At 35.2% G+C, this 16,777-nt stretch overlaps 1 protein-coding gene across 3 annotated transcripts in view; it reads left to right on the top strand.

Annotated features, from left to right (window-relative positions):
* Positions 1-16,777, top strand: part of LOC129771567 (serine/threonine-protein phosphatase 4 regulatory subunit 1-like) — a 464,751-nt gene that overhangs the window by 226,052 nt on the left and 221,922 nt on the right. The window contains exon 2 of one of the 3 annotated variants that reach the window (XM_055775334.1): positions 3,592-4,519. The exons of the other annotated variants lie outside the window; for them this stretch is intronic. Coding sequence (XP_055631309.1) covers positions 3,609-4,519 — 911 coding nt within the window. The 5' untranslated portion in view covers positions 3,592-3,608. The remainder of the gene's footprint in view (positions 1-3,591; positions 4,520-16,777) is intronic. 3 annotated transcript variants of the gene reach the window in all.

Genomic DNA, 16,777 nt, shown 5'->3' with positions numbered 1-16,777 from the left:
AAGTTACCCTATACAAAATGTTCACCACCTCGAAAAAACACCCTATGCCAAATTCCAGGTCAATCGAACTTAAGGGAGAGTGGCGCGAAGAGTCAAAGTTTGAGCTTTTTGAAAATGCCTAAACTTTTGATTTTTTTCAAATTTCTAGACTAGAATACTGCCTTAAGATCCCGACAAATCCGCTGTTCAACTTTTTTAACCACATGCGGTTCTGACGGGCCGCTTCAGTCCATGTTTTGGTTGAATTTTCCATGAACCCAGAGATGAATTGAATTGAATCCCTCCAAGCACCTTCAGTTTCTTGATAATATCCTGTGGTAGCCCGTTTTTCAAAAACAATTTTAAAATCTCCTATTCGCATCCATGACGACTCAAGTGCACAAACGAATGAATTGTCAATACAAACTTACATGTCATGTTGACATATGGATGCACTTCAAAACAAAACTATATCCATGTGTATTAAATTTGCCCATTTTGAGCAAAACACTTTGGTGACAGTTACTCTGAACCACCCTGTAAACATGTTCAATAAATAAAACAGATCACTATACCCGTTACCATAGTTTTGTACCAACTTTTCATCGAGCCTCCATCAGCACAATCGATCCGCAAGGTAGCAGAGCAATATCCAAATTGTATCATGCCGCTACGTTAAGTGCGTTTTCACCAGCATTGTTGGGGACCACATGTTATGCGTGTCAATGTTAGATAATACTTGATTTTTTTTCAATAGTTTGTGCCACAAAAAGTTTTTTTTGTTAGATAACAGTAACAATATAAATTTGTAATAGGTGCGTAGAAACATTTCCAATCAATTCATACAATCGCCTTTGTGTTTTTTCAAAAAATGGTCGAGTCATAAGCGTTCAAATTCTTTCGTTTCTATTACATGTTAGATACTCAGATTTTTAGATATTGAAATCGTTACAACCAATAACCAGAGCGCACCTGCAGCATGCATTGTGAGTTTCGGTAAAGATACACATTACAGTTAATCTGTTATTTCTTCTACTGCCAACGTTCAAAACATCGAAAAGTAATTAGTCAAATTTAAATCAGGATATCAGTACATTAATCACAACTGATTTCAACATGAATCAACATCAATCACATCTGACATCACTGCCGCACGGTCGGCGGGTTGCGCTTACACACCCCTAGGAGCGCCGCTGTGTGTTTGTAAACGTTTGTTGCGAATGTTGTGTGTCTCTTCTGTTTGGTCTACAACCATCAGGATCGATAATTTTCCGTTTATTAACCCCTACCAGTTGAGGGCGCTTGTTGTAAGGGACGAAGGTTTGCTGCTTCGACTAGGGAGTAGGGAGGCGTTCGGTGAGGAGCGAACGCTGACACGACGGTGTTAGTGGTGGATGATGGAAATCGCTACTGCTGGTCGTAGTCGTAGTCGTCGCTCTCCTCGGGGGCGCTAAAGGGGTGGATAATTTTTGTATGCAATGAAATGCCAAGTGCTGCTGCTGTTGCTGTTACTGGTGAGGAGTAGGATTTTCATGTGGAAGAATTTTCCTGAAAATTCTCCCGTTGCTGACAACGCACCGGTGGTGTGTAGCTGTATGCGTGTCATCTCGAGAAGGACAAGCGCACTCAGCCTGTTCGCTGTTCAGTTCTTACTCCAATATTGTGTATCTAGAGTCCACGAGACTCTCTTTCTCTTTTCCCAATGCTCCAACACTTGAGGTATCAGATATTCAATGGGAAAAATATTTTTTCGTTCTACGTCTCGACCCTCAAGGTTAGATCTGAGTTGCGAGCGCTTTTAGCGTTAAGCCAAATATGATTTGTTTTGAGAGTCATGATTAACAAACTATTTGTCCTTCTCTTACTTGTATGAAGGCCGTGAAAACTGAAAATGAGTATATATCACGTTACATTACAGCTAGCCGACAATACTTAGAATCGAATGATATTAATGTAAGTTCTATCTAAATCCGAATACTTTTTACGATGGAAGAAGAATGAGAACACTTTATTTTACGGAATAACGGTAAACGATCAATTTTCGTTATGGATTTCATTTTTCTATATTTTCTGAATCTCGCATTTTACTAATGCCTTCATAACCTTTTTTTTGGAAAAATATGATTTTTTTATTACTTTGTTTAAAGTAAAATAATGAAATGAGAACATTACAAAACTATTTCCATCTAAGAAAAATTACGTTCCAGTGGTAAACCTCTTATAAATGTTCTGATTGGAATCCTGATCAAGACAGGATAGGTTTCTGATAAGATAATATGCTTTTTCAATCAAAAATGCAATCAATGTGTGGTATTTGACAACAATATCCTAATAAGACAGATCCCTCATATATATTTTGTAGAATTAAAAAGAAACTTTTATGAGTAAAATGAATCTTGACTTTCAAAATATTTTTTTTCAGTTTATTTCTTTTCAATTTGTTTAAAGATTTTAAAATTAAGTTAATTCTAACTCGAAAATCTCTACTTTTCGTTTTTTGACCAAAAATTGTAGGGTCTTATAGGTTTTGAGTTAGATATTTTTTTTAAAAAAGGTAGTCAGAGTTAAAATTACAAAATTTCTAACTCAGAAACCATAAAATTGGTCAGAGATATAGAAGAAGAAAATTGTTTAAGTTTTCATTAAAAAAAATCAAACAAATTTGGAAAAATTAATTGAAAAAATATATTTACAAATTGAAATACCGTCATAAAAAAAGTTATTTTTGTGAAAAATGGGAAAATATCTATTTTTTTGGCAAACCTAAAATGGAAATGATCACCCTAATGATAAAAAATACGGGTCTAATGTTTTGCGATAAAGAACAAAACTACCACTTTTCACCAAAATCTAAGAACTACTATTATATCGGTTTGACCTGGAATGGCTGTATATAAACATTGCCATCGCACTTCTAGGTGGATTGACACTATTTTCGTAACTTAAATATTCATTCAAGACACTTACATGTTGTTAAATTATCTTGAAATTATTGAGAAATTGATTTCTAAACGCAATTCTTAATAGAAAGTAATATTCACTACTTTGACCCCCTCTAAGGGGAGAGATTGGGTCAACTTTCATTTAATCGTAGTTCAGTGAAAAATTAATATTATTCAACAATTCCTTCAACACTTACGAGTGTTCATCATTAGAGAACATTTCTACGTAATCAGAATTGTGTTTTACTCTAATTTACGATAGTTATTCAACAAAAAGTTAGAAAACTACCTTGTTTGACCCATTTTCACCCCCATCGACGGTACATTTTTTTAAATAAAAGTCAGAGATCAGATCAACGAACAATATTCAATTATACTTAATATTTATGTTGGAGAGGTCACAATAGTGGCAATTTCTCTTATATACAAATTTTGAAAATGTTGGAGTTACTTTAAGTTCAATTGATTGGTTTTATTTCTTCTTTTTTAAAAATTGATTTCGTTCTGTTCAACCTGAAGTATTGAATATGTTACCAAAGAGGAATTTGTATTCCCAATAATTCTGCTTTGTTTTCACGTTATAAATTTTATTTGAGTTACACTATTATGACAATGCATTTTTTCAAACGATAAGTGTTTGACGACAATCGCGATTTTCTATCGTAAACAGTAGATCCTCGAAAAAAAATGGCTGACAGAGAAGAGATGCTGCTGTTTGAGGATGCCACCTACAACGAGGACGACGGCCAGTTACATCGGGACTGGAACGACGACGAGTATGCCCAGATTATGGCGGCTATCCTGGCCACAAGTCGCCGGGCCGCGGAAATGAATCGGTGTAACGAGTTGAATACCGTCAACACCAACAAAACGTTGGAGTGTAAATTCGATCGGTTGATATCGGAGGTTAGCGACCTAAGGGTAGCCATCGAAGCGAAGATCGATACTATTAATCGGAAAATTAAACACACCAACCGGCTGTTCCAGGCCAGCCAGGATTATGAGAAACGATCGGGAAAGGCCTCCGAGGTGGTGCTGATGGGGATCCCCTATCGGCGGGGTGAAAATTTAAGAAACTATTTTGTGAAGATCTGTCGAACCTTGGGATTCGGAGAGCATGATGTTCCGCTCGTCTACATCAAGCGTATTGCGAAGTGCATCGGAAATGGTGGCGGGTCCCCCAAACTCAGTATCCCGCGCTATAGCCACTCGATACTGGACAATGTGAAGTTTCGGACGAATGTGAAGTTAGTACAGCACAACCAGCGGATCCCGAACGAGTCGATCGTAGTGGTGCAATTTGTGTTTCGTAATGCGAGACGCGAGTTTTACCAGCGCTATCTAGATCATAAGACGCTCTGCCTGAGGGATATTGGACTGGACAGTAGTTCGAGAATTTTTGTGAATGAAAATCTGACTCGCGCGAATTTGGGCCTCAAAGCGGAGGCAATGAAGATGAAGCGCGAGGGTAAACTCAAGAATGTGTTCACCGTGAATGGACAGATCTACGTGAAGCGATCGAGCGAGCACAAATCGGAGCTGGTGACTAGCACGATCGATCTGCTGCTGATGGACGAGAACAGGATGAAGAATAACAAGTAAATGTTTTGTTTATTTGATGTACTATGCATGCTTGTGTTTCCTGCTTTTTGGATTCCAAATTCCCATGGAAAAATAGAAAATTGTAAAGTTGAAAACTTTAATAGCTTCGAGCGAACATCAGGCGCAGCTATCAGATAGGTCGCATTCAGTTCGATTATGACACAGCACAATCGGAATTATACATGATAAATACCGTTAGAAGCCTCAGGTTTTTGCGAGAATTTCTGCTTAAAGCAAAAATAGAATGAATACATTATAAATTTAATATTCGCAAGAAAAATGCCTTTCGAGTTACGGCGCAAAAGCATCACGTTTTAGTTTGATGAATTGTTGTTAACATCTTTTTTCTTCCGCTTTTTCTTTGATGGTGGAGATGGATGGAGCGAAATTAAAATTACGAGTGAAAAAATAAACTTCCTAGGAACTCAACGTTTAGGCTTAAATTTATTTTTAGCTTCGATAATTAAAAACAAATTTTCTGTTAATATGTTTCAATTATTGTCTTATTCAGAAATAGCGTTTCTTCTGTTCAGATTTTATCTTCCAGGATTCGCCTCAATACTAGACGAATTTCGTTTCAACTCGTCTTAGGAGTTGGCAGCACTATCTCAGATGGCGGTGAAACGTTGTGGGTATAAACACATGGGTCTTTTAAGAAACTTTGCATACTTGAAATACTCAAAAAAGAAATAGACTAAAATTGTTCCAAAGTTATGAATTTTTGAAAAAAAGTCATTTTTGGAAAAGAAATTAGAAAATAAACTGATTTTTTGGACTTAAGGGTGGTCCAAAAAATCAGTTTATTTTCTAAATATAGAAATGGTCACCCTAACGAAAAAATTAAAATATAGAAGTATAATACTCTGCGATAAGAAACGAAAATATCACTTTTCACGAAAATTTGAGAACCACTACACTGCGTTTCGTGACTAAAGAATCACTAACTAAAGTCGGTTGAATTGAAGTATATAGTGTAGGATATAATAGTTATCTTCATTTATAACCCTGGCCATTTGAACTTTATTGTTATGGTTATGTAAGCTTCTAATTCGTAGGTCATCTTTAGTTCACAATCAGTTCACAAACCCATTCGGGGTTGTTTCGACCAAGCTGATCCATGTTTTAGAATGAATCTCGTTCTATGCAGAGGATACTGCGCGTTTAACCTCTTCAAATCACTCACACTGCTTGTAATCTGCATGTACTATTCGTATAATCATCACTCTTCATAAGTTCTCGATAGGGTTTTGATCTAATAAACAAGCTAACCAGTCCAGAATCTAAAGCCCCTATTCATTAAATCATGCCATTACTTTCCGGATTTTATGAATTGATACCAAATTATCCAATTATCACGGTGTTTTTGATGCAAAAACAGAGGTGAATGATTCTGAAGTACTTCATTGCACTTCTGGCTGTGCATTTGGGTGTGAGGTGTGAGGGTACCGACTGGACAACTCCGTTGTAATTCTGGGATCTATGCTCCAGGTAATTTGAAAAATAGACATCCCTTGGTGTAGTCCTACGTCTCTACGGTTATGTCCCCGACATTACCCACCCGTCTTTTATATTAAAAAAAAACCAATAATATATGCATAAAAAACGATTTTTAAAAAAAATTTACTCGATTATATACAGTGAAAAGAAATCGGAGACTTTAAATAATCGAGTCCGTCCTGCATATAAAAATGGATTTCTGTCTGTCTGTCTTTCTGATTTTTATGGTCTTGAAAATTACTGAACCGATCGGCGTGAAAATTTGTATGTAGGGATTTTTGAGGCCGGGGAAGGTTCTTATGATAGTTCTTTGTTTGTACATTTGCTGTTATAACACAATAAAAAGCATTTTTTCTTCCAATAAAGGGTGTGTCACATCAAATTGCATCAGGGAAAAAATGCTGTAGAAATTCGCCCAGTAGACCGATCCTTTTGAAAATTTTAGACAGTAAAATAAAAACTATTAAACAACTTTTGGCATTTTCTTTTTATTCATACTTCGAGCCCAAGCCCGTATGCTCGCACCTTCCTCTTTACCCCGTCCATAAGGTTCTGTACAACGTCAGGTTGTAGTTTTTTTTGCACAGAAATCCATTTTCTCTTGAAGTCCGCCTCCGATTTGGCAACTTTTGGGTTCTTCCGGAGGGCCTGCTTCATAATCGCCCAATATTTCTCTATTGGGCGATGCTCCGGCGCGTTGGGCGGGTTCATTTCCTTTGGCACGAAGGTGACCCCGTTGGCTTCGTACCACTCCAACACGTCCTTTGAATAGTGACACGAAGCGAGATCCGGCCAGAAGATGGTCGGGCCCTCGTGCTGCTTCAATAGTGGTAGTAAGCGCTTCTGTAGGCACTCTCTAAGGTAAACCTGCCCGTTTACCGTGCCGGTCATCACGAAGGGGGCGCTCCGCTTTCCGCAAGAGCAGATCGCTTGCCACACCATGTACTTTTTGGCAAACTTGGATAGTTTCTGCTTGCGAATCTCCTCCGGAACGCTGAATTTGTCCTCTGCGGAGAAAAACAACAGGCCCGGCAGCTGACGAAAGTCCGCTTTGACGTAGGTTTCGTCGTCCATTACCAGGCAATGCGGCTTCGTCAGCATTTCGATGTACAGCTTCCGGGCTAGTCTTCCCCACCATGTTTTGCCTTTCGTCGCGGTTAGGAGCCTTCTGAACCTTGTATGTACGCAGGCTCTCCCGCTGCTTGGTCCGCTGGACGAATGAACTTGACAAATTCAGCTTATTGGCGACATCCCGGACCGAACTTCTCGGATCACGTCAAAACTGCTTAACTACGCGCTTGTGATCTTTTTCACTGACGGAGCATCCATTTTTGCCGTTCTTCACCTTCCGGTCGATGGTTAGGTTCTCGAAGTATCGTTTTAGTACTCTGCTGACTGTGTATTGGACGATTCCCAGCATCTTACCGATGTCCCGATGTGACAACTCCGGATTCTCGAAATGAGTGCGCAGGATTAATTCACGACGCTCTTTTTCGTTCGACGACATTTTTCCAAATTTACGAAAAATTGACCAATGGCCAACGTGATCTATAACGCGTTCGCTTAGTAAGCGATCGATCGTGAGTTCAAAACTCAGGACCCTCACTGACCATCTTTGTGTTGTTACAGAATAGCTACGTCCACGCAACAATCATCAGCGATGGAGATCGATCTACGGTCGAAATAAGATCGATTCATCCATACAACTGCTCTGCTCTGCAAGACACATCGGGCTGCTGTACTATAAATAACTCAACAATGATCAATCAACTGTCTCCGCTGTCCGGTAGTCTAACTGGATAATGGAATAACAGAAAGAATACTCTTACGCCTAAATGGCTACTGTGTAAATGTACCATATGTAATGGTATAGAAGAAATACTAGCGAATGGCAATTGTGTAATGTACTAATTATAGATATGATAACCATGTGACATGTACACGATTAAAATTCGGCTCTGTTACAGCTAATGCTAATGAGCCTTAAATAAATAAATGGGATAAAAAAAACGTGATCTATACACTCTTATCTGATTATAAGCGAAAGCTGAAGATATAATTCCTAAAAATTAAATTTCTACAGCGTTTTTTCCGTGATGCAATTTGATGTGACACACCCTTTAATAATAATATCCTTTCGGCCTGTTCGGGTGCAGTTTCAAAACCCCCAATAAAAATTCCAAGTTCTTTCCAAGGCTCATTTGTTACTTCGACGGAAAAAATAGTATTTTCTTCAGAGATTCAAAAACAAAATGCCATAAGAGGTTTTCATAGTGTTTATAAAATTTACCGCAATTTCGCAAATACAGAGTGGCGCATAAGTCACGCAACGCTCTCTGTTGTTCGACTGCCATCGTAGAGGTAATATATGTATGTCAGAGGCATATTTGTGCAAATCGGTTGCGTGACTTATGCGCCACGCTGTATTGCAATAAGTTATAATGTAACGGCTGAACGTATCACTTAAAATATTCTTAAATATATTAAATATATTCTTTTTAATTCTTGAGTTTTTCTAAATTTAACATCAGTTTTATTTTTTCCTTATTTCCTTCCCAGTGTATCCTTTTCCACAAAGCCTCCTTAGTTCTTCACAACTAACAGCTTGTCTACACAACCGATATTCCCGGGCTACATTTTTTAAGTTCATGCTCAAATACATACGCCATTTAAAAAAAAATACTTCAGAGTGAAACAAAAACAAACTTTCTAATTCGCTTGGCGTAGGAATAACTAAGAGTGATCTTATTAATTACACCTATATAAACGATTGAAAATAGCAAACATTTTAAATTCGTATTGCAAAAAAATATAAAATAAATTCTTCTATCAAACAATGCTGAAAAAATTGTGAAAAAATCGAAAACATAATCCAAATGTCGTAGGATTACATGGTTCATTGTGTTGCTTCTTATGTGCAAATGTAATGAGAGTAAACTAAATGTTTGCACTGAGCGGCCCAAACCATTTACAAAGCAGCGAAGCAATAAAATTTACTTTCAGCCTTAGAATTAACATGTACTGTTGATTGCTCGCTGTCTAGAGCGACACTAAAACATTGAAATTATTGAATATCCATGTAGTTTTCCTGTATCTCTCAGTAAAATTACATCTCCATCGCTCCCAAAGACATCATGTTCGTTTTGGGCGGCAAAACAGAGGGCGCAATTACCGGTCATAACTTCTGATTTTCGTTTAAGTAAGATTTGATATTTTATAAATGTTATCTAAGAGTATACAACTTTGAATCACGAAAACTATGCATTTATACATACTTACTGAGCAATGTTGTATGTCATAGAAATCGATAGAAAGATCAACAGAAAAATTAATTCCTCACAGCAATTCCAAATGAAATCGTCCTAAAAATGCCGATTTTAAAAACTTGTATTTTTGATTCCAATGAAAGTGTGTATTCCGTTTGGGTTAGAGGAAATATGAGTTTTTCACAGCAATTGGGAATTTTTTTTTCATATAAAATAGAAGTCATGTAGAGAATTTAAAAAATGGACCCAAGATGATAAAACTATTTTTGACGAACTTTGTGGAACATCGAATTTTCAGGAATTTTCGAAACTTCCAATTTTTGTATGTTAACAATCATTTTTAGCCACAAATTATGAATCCTGATGTGTTTTAAAACAAAAAAGGTTATTAGCAATCTCCTTCTAAATGTAGCCATTCTCGAAATATTTAAAAAAATATTTCTAATTTATTGTCTTTTTTATAGTAAATAATCCCTTTTAATATGTTTGTCGTGTTATACCGTCATGTTCATGAAATTTTATGAATTTTCTTATAATTTCCAACTTTTCCAAATACATCATCATGGTTCATTTTTTGACTCAAGCGTAAATTTTGAAAAGGGCGTATCGATTTGAGTAAGAGAAATCTTTGATAATTTATATCTCAAAAAATATGAGTCGTACCGAAATAGTGTGTCAGAAAGGGTTATAGAGTATTGTTGACTTAATTTGAAAAAAATATACACTGAGAAGAAAAATCTGTACTCTTTGTTTAATTTACAAAATAAAATTTAAATTTGCGATATCAAAAAATACGTATTTTTTTATATTTTTTCATAAAATTTCATGAACATGACGATATAACACGACAAACATACTAAAAGAGATAATTTACTATAAATAAGGTTATAAATTAGAAATATTTTTTTAAATATATCGAGAATGGTTGCATTTAGAAGGAGATTGATAATAACCTTTTTTGTTTTAAATCACATCAGAATTCATAATTTGTGGCTAAGAATGATTGCTAACATACAAAAATTCGAAGTTTCGAAAATTCCTAAAAATTCGATATTCCACAAATTTCGTCAAAAATAGTTTTACCATCTTGGGCCCATTTTTTAAATTTTCTACATGACTTCTATTTTATATGAAAAAAATGAAAAAAATATTTAAAAAATACGTATTTTGTGATCGATATCAAATTCAAATTTTATTTTATAAATAAAAAAAGAGTACTAATTTTTCTTCTCAGTGTATATTTTTTTGAAATTAAGCCAACAATACTCTATAACTCTTTCTAAGACACTATTTCGGTACGACTCATATTTTTTGAGATATAAATTATCAAAGATTTCTCTTACTCAAATCGATACGCCGTTTTCAAAAGTTACGCTTGAGTCAAAAAATGAACCATGATGATGTATTTGGAAAAGTTGTTGGAAATTATAAGCAAATTCATAAAATTTCATGAACATGACGGTATAACACGACAAACATATTAAAAGGGATTATTTACTATAAAAAAGACAATAAAATAGAAATATTTTTTTAAATATTTCGAGAATGGCTACATTTAGAAGGAGATTGATAATAACCTTTTTTGTTTAAAATCACATCAGGATTCATAATTTGTGGCTAAAAATGATTGTTAACACACAAAAATTCGATGTTCCACAAAGTTCGTCAAAAATAGTTTTACCATCTTGGGCCCATTTTTTTAATTTTCTACATGACTTATATTTTATATGAAAAAATTTAAAAAATTATTAAAAAAAATACATATTTTTTGATATCGCAAATTAAAATTTTATTTTTTTATAAATGAACCATGATGATGTATTTGGAAAAGTTGTTGGAAATTATAAGAAAATTCATAAAATTTAATGAACATGACGGTATAACACGACAAACATATTAAATGGGATTATTTATTATAAAAAAGACAATAAATTAGAAATATTTTTTTAAATATTTCGAGAATGTCTACAGTTAGAAGGAGATTTATAATAACCTTTTTTGTTTTAAATCATATCAGGATTCATAATTTGTGGCTAAAAATGATTGTTAACATTCAAAAATTCGAAGTTTCGAAAATTCCTAAAAATTTGATGTTCCACAAAGTTCGTCAAAAATAGTTTTACCATCTTGGGTCCATTTTTTAAATTTTCTGCATGACTTCTATTTTGTATGAAAAAATAAAAAAAATATGTATTTTGGATATTGCAAATTGAATTCTTATTTTGTTAATAAAAAAAGAGTACTATTTTTTTTCTCAGTGTACATTTTTTTCATATTCAACCATCAATACTCTATAACACTTTCTAAGACACTATTTCCGTACGACATATATTTTTTTGAGATATAAATTATCAAAGATTTCTCCTACTCAAATCGATACGCCCTTTTCAAAAGTTACGCTTGAGTCAAAAAATTCCCAATTGCTGTGGAAAACTCATATTTCCTCTAACCCAAACGGAATACACACTTTCATTCGAATCAAAAATACTCATGTTTTGTCATTTGTCGATTTCATTTGGAATTACTCCTCAGCAGAATTATTTTACGCAATGGATCACTCTCAGATGAATATTAGATAAAAAATCCGTTCCGACCGTTAAAGTGAGCGCATATCAAAGATAAAGTCTTGCATTGACACTTGAACTTACAAACACGCAAACTCACACCCAAAACATTTATAAGATCAAAATCTACAGTGATGACGTGACAGTTTGAAAATTGCAAAGTTAACTCTTGAGACAGCTCGCTGGCTGGATCGAGACTATAATTAAAATCCATGCGAAAGCAAAGTTTATGTTAATGGTTTAGTTTACATTTTTCTTCTCCTCACGTCAATGCAAGCTCAGTACTATACAGTTTACTTTGTGCATATTCTGGGAATGCATTCTGAAGCAAACAATTTTGCACGTCCGTTCAGCACGATAGTAAACCATGAACTGAATAATGGAATCAAATGAAAATTTGAGCCGTACTGGGTCTTAACAAAATTTTATGTGTCGAAACACAAAAGAAACGATTTAAAGTTTAAAAAAGTTATCAATGTGTATTTCTTCCATAAAACCTAGTGGCAACTCGTTATTAGACAAACTTTCTATTCATCCAATAGCTTCCGACGTATAATTTTTGAAATAAAATTCATGAAATTAATTCAAGTTAAGCATACGCAATTGTAAAACATACTCTTGAGTCAAAAGTTGGTTTCCACTAGTGTAAAATACTAAGTCTCCCAAGACATATACGTTTGCGACGTTTCATTCAAATAAAATAAAAAATCATTAAGGGAGTATTCTAGTCTATAAATTTGAAAAAAATCAAAAAAAAATTCTTCCATATTTCTGTAGTTTAGGCATTCAAAAATATACTCTAGAAAGGACGTATCGAAAATCCTATGATTTACCAAGTTAAAGCTATTTTAGTGATGTAGTATCTAACCTGTTACTGCCATAACAATGAACTTCAAACGCGTTTTTCTCGAAACTAGTTTTTCGTACACGAATTTTTCAGATAACCAGAAGGGCTGGAATCGTGTACGCCATGGCACAACTTTTTTTTGAACCCTCTCACTTCATCAGCTCTTAACTATTCTAGTTGTAAATATTTTTTCTCCGTTTTATTGTTAAAATATAGATGGATAGCGAACATATTCTTTGTTTTATTTTTACGGAGCTCGAAGAAACGTCCAAAATTCGTGTCTCTACACTAGAATGCCCCCTTAATATTGGGTTGATGAAAAAGTTATCCATTATTTCCTTGGTGGCTGGCTTTAGTGATCAATATCTCGCATAATATCGATCATACAATTTCAAGTTTAGGCACGTTGTGAAGGTGGCATTTCACACTAAAAACAATCTTTTATTTTTTTTGTTGTTCCATTCATTTGTGAGTTACAGGGTGTTAACAATGGAGGTCAACAAAGAGAAAATTCGGTATATTCTACACTTTTTTTTATTTTATAAATGCGAGAACGCAAGCCAAGCCGTTGAAATTGTGATTGATGTTTATGGTGCCTATACTGCAACATTAAAATAAGTGCAATATAATTTATTTTCAAATGTTTTTTTTTTTTCAGAAGAGGTGTTGTGTTACATCAGGACAACGTCAGGCCACACAATTCCGTGAGCTTGGTTTTACGTTTTACGCTTTACGTTTTATGTTTTACGTTTTACGGTTTATATTTTATGTTATACATTTTACTTTTTTCGGTTTTTTTATATTTTATCTTGAGTCCAGTCCGTAGCATTTTTCCACGTGACATGTGGCTTTTGACTACAGCGCGGAGTCGATTATATACAGTCTCCAATTTCTTTTCACTGTATATGTATAATCCAGTCAAAAAACATTTTTTATTCATACTTTATGCATATATGTTTTTCGTTTATTGAAAATAAAAGAAGAATTTTACTTTTGATTCATCCCCTTGAAGTCAGAAAACACCTTTCTCACATGAAAAAAATATTTTTTTCCAGAATCTCTCAGAAGATGATAGATGATCGTATATGATGAAAAAAATCCTTCTACGCATATGTTCGAATTTCAACAATGACAGAGGTATAGAACTTTTTTTTCGGATTCTGTTGCTTCAAACTGGCTCTACACTAAAAAGTATGCTGCGTAAGCCAATTCCGTTACCTTCATTTGAAAGACAAAAAAAATAGTGGATTTAAATAACGGTTTGGAGGTGAAAATTTCAAAGCTGATAATTTTTCATGTGTGATTATTAAATTTATCCCAAAAATTCATATTAAACTTGATTGTTTCTATCAATCAAATTAAAGTTCTCAACCCACTCTACAATTTATTCTTTGACACCCAACTTCTACCTTTCTTAATTTCGCTGCAATATCGATATTAACAATTCCTGATGAAAGTTCAAACAAAATCTTCAAAAATCACGATGATTACCCCATTATACATATAATAGCCACCTAAATTCCACCTTAACGTGCAAAGGTTACATTTTTTCATGAAATAAGTCATATTTGAAATGTGAAAAAAAATTTTTTTTCATAATCGAGTCCAAAATTGTATAAAATCGAATCACATATAATCGAGTCTGTATATAATCGAGTCTGTATATAATCGAGTCCGACCTGCACTTAAATATCATATACGAACATCATTACCCTCAGTTCTCAGTTCGCTCATTGATCATTGATTTAAAACAACGCTTGATTATGAAGGTAATGAGTTGGTAAACCCATTTACTAGTCTAATCGGTCAAGCGTTTAATAGAACATTAAATTATGGAAAGATATAAAAAATTAAATACAAAAAACCCATCAGAGATGTGAAACCTCAGCCCCGCTAAATATTGATTTACCATTCACCGCGCCGCGAATGTGCGAACTAATGAAGCGTTTAATTAAAACGAGGAGAAACTATTCCAATGGTGAAGAAGTCGCACCGCTAAAGATCGGCCCATCGCGGCACTTTAGTTCAGCCACCCGGGGAGAAAGAGTTCGGATAGAAGTGTCGCCACGCGTTTAATGGTGTGTGCAGTTGAATCGGGGCAGAACGAGGGCGGCTTCAGCAAGCGCCAGATATTCTCACCGAATGCATTCACCTTCCTATTTTTTGGGAAGGGAATGGGAGGATAACGTGGAGCTAATTAGGCCCAAGCTTCATGTAGGCAGCTGTGCTGCGCTGAGGTAACGTTGGAAAATTCACTTCCACTTCACGCGACTCATAAACCCTTCATCAATGACAGTCAGTCTCCCATAGGCTGGCTGGCTGACTTTCGCACAAGGATAATGAGCGTGGATTTTGTCGTCTGCCCGAGAAACGTGAAGAAAAACGAATGGATCAACAAGTTGTTGCGCTAATTTCCCCTTTTTCCGCGAAACAAGCTTCAGAGATAACCAACCAACAGAGCAGGCAAAAGAGGGAGCAAACGGAAAATTCCACTCCACGCCGCCCCCACTCGGCGGCGCATTAGAAGACTGATAGCTTTCGGGGTTTTCGCAGAAATGCGCGCCGTTTCACAGTACATAAATGAAAATAGTGCCTGTAGGGCGTTGTTTCCCATTAACAGCCAATTTTCCCAACAGATGATTACATCCGGCTGAGAGCAGCCTCCGTCCACCATGGAAAATGACTGTGATAGGAACGGGATTGATTAATCAGGAAAAAGAGCGATGCTTTTGCTACTTTTGCGCTACACACTGCGACGGAAGACAAGATTTTCCTCCGGGCCCAAAATATTTTGCAACAGCGCCAGCAGTGCAAGCGTCAGATTGCATAATTGTGGTTGTGAGACTGGGGTGGGTGGAGTTTTCTATCGTGTTGGAAGCATCTTCAGGGTGGTTCGTCAAAACCACGCAAAAAAACTTAGACAGTTTTTTTTCTGAAATAACGTTCAAAACTATGGGAATATTTTATTCAATTTGCCTATTCATCACTTTCGATAATTCCGATAAAAAAGGATTTCCATAAGTCTCAGTAAGGAAGAAAATTTAATAATAAACTCTTTAGTAGATTTTTTTTTGTAGCCGTGATGTGTGGTTTTGTCGTCATTTTTTCGTAGCCTTCAAGAATCCAATTTTGAAATGGCAACTATATTGCCACCAACAAAAAATTTTTTTTGGTCGCATTATTATTTCAATATTTTGCTTAATCAAAAAATTCTAAAAGTATCTGACAATACTCCAATTTTCAGGGCTGCTAAAAATGTACTATTAATATGGGAGTCATTTTTATGTAGAAAAACCGCTGTTTTAGAGCGACGGCAGAAAAATCTGTTTAAATTGGTTTTTTTTACTGTAAGCGTTCTATTTAGGGTCTACTGTATAAGATCATGCAGATTTTTCAATAAATGTATTTGATGAACAATTCAGATTTCAATTCGATTTTTTTCAAGTCTATATAATTTTTTGTTTCACTGCACTAGAAATATTGAATCAATTCTTGCATTATCAAAGGTGCAATAAAGTGTGCTTACAAGGCAGCGGCAAGTAGTGTTTTTGGGGTTAACGGACAGTGGCATCTATATTGTCATCAATTTTTTCAACTGTTTGAATAGGTAAATATGTGTTCTTCCTCATCTAAGGATTATGTTCTCTGAAGTTTGAGTCGATTCCTTGCCTAGTTTCCACGGCCTTATCAAGGTTTAACCAACCATTTTAGTGGTTGTTGGTCCGAAAACCAACTTCAAGTCCAACATTCGAAAAAAATCCCGAAAATCCGTCACTTTCGACCTTTCAGAGTAGAGTGCCCCCTAAAAAATTTTTAGTATACCGAGTCCATTGAAACAATGGAAAAATACTATTTTGAGATCAAAACAATCTTTGGCATTTAGCCTTTCCTTAAGTTTTTCTTTAGCGTATGTGAAATATTGCCTGATCCAAGCCGAAATAAAACCCTTGTTAGACCCCATAAAAATTGAAAAAAATGCAAATATATCGAAAGCAGCACTTATTGAACTGTTTTTTTTTTGTTTCGGGCTCTGTTTGCCTTGGTTGAATAAAATTATTCCTCTCGCGATCGATAAACCTC

The sequence above is a fragment of the Toxorhynchites rutilus genome, chromosome 2 (assembly GCF_029784135.1).
Source record: "Toxorhynchites rutilus septentrionalis strain SRP chromosome 2, ASM2978413v1, whole genome shotgun sequence".
Classification (NCBI taxonomy): Eukaryota; Metazoa; Arthropoda; class Insecta; order Diptera; family Culicidae; genus Toxorhynchites; species Toxorhynchites rutilus.
The sequence above is the reverse complement of the archived record's forward strand: the minus strand, read 5'-3'. Positions and strand labels throughout refer to the sequence as shown.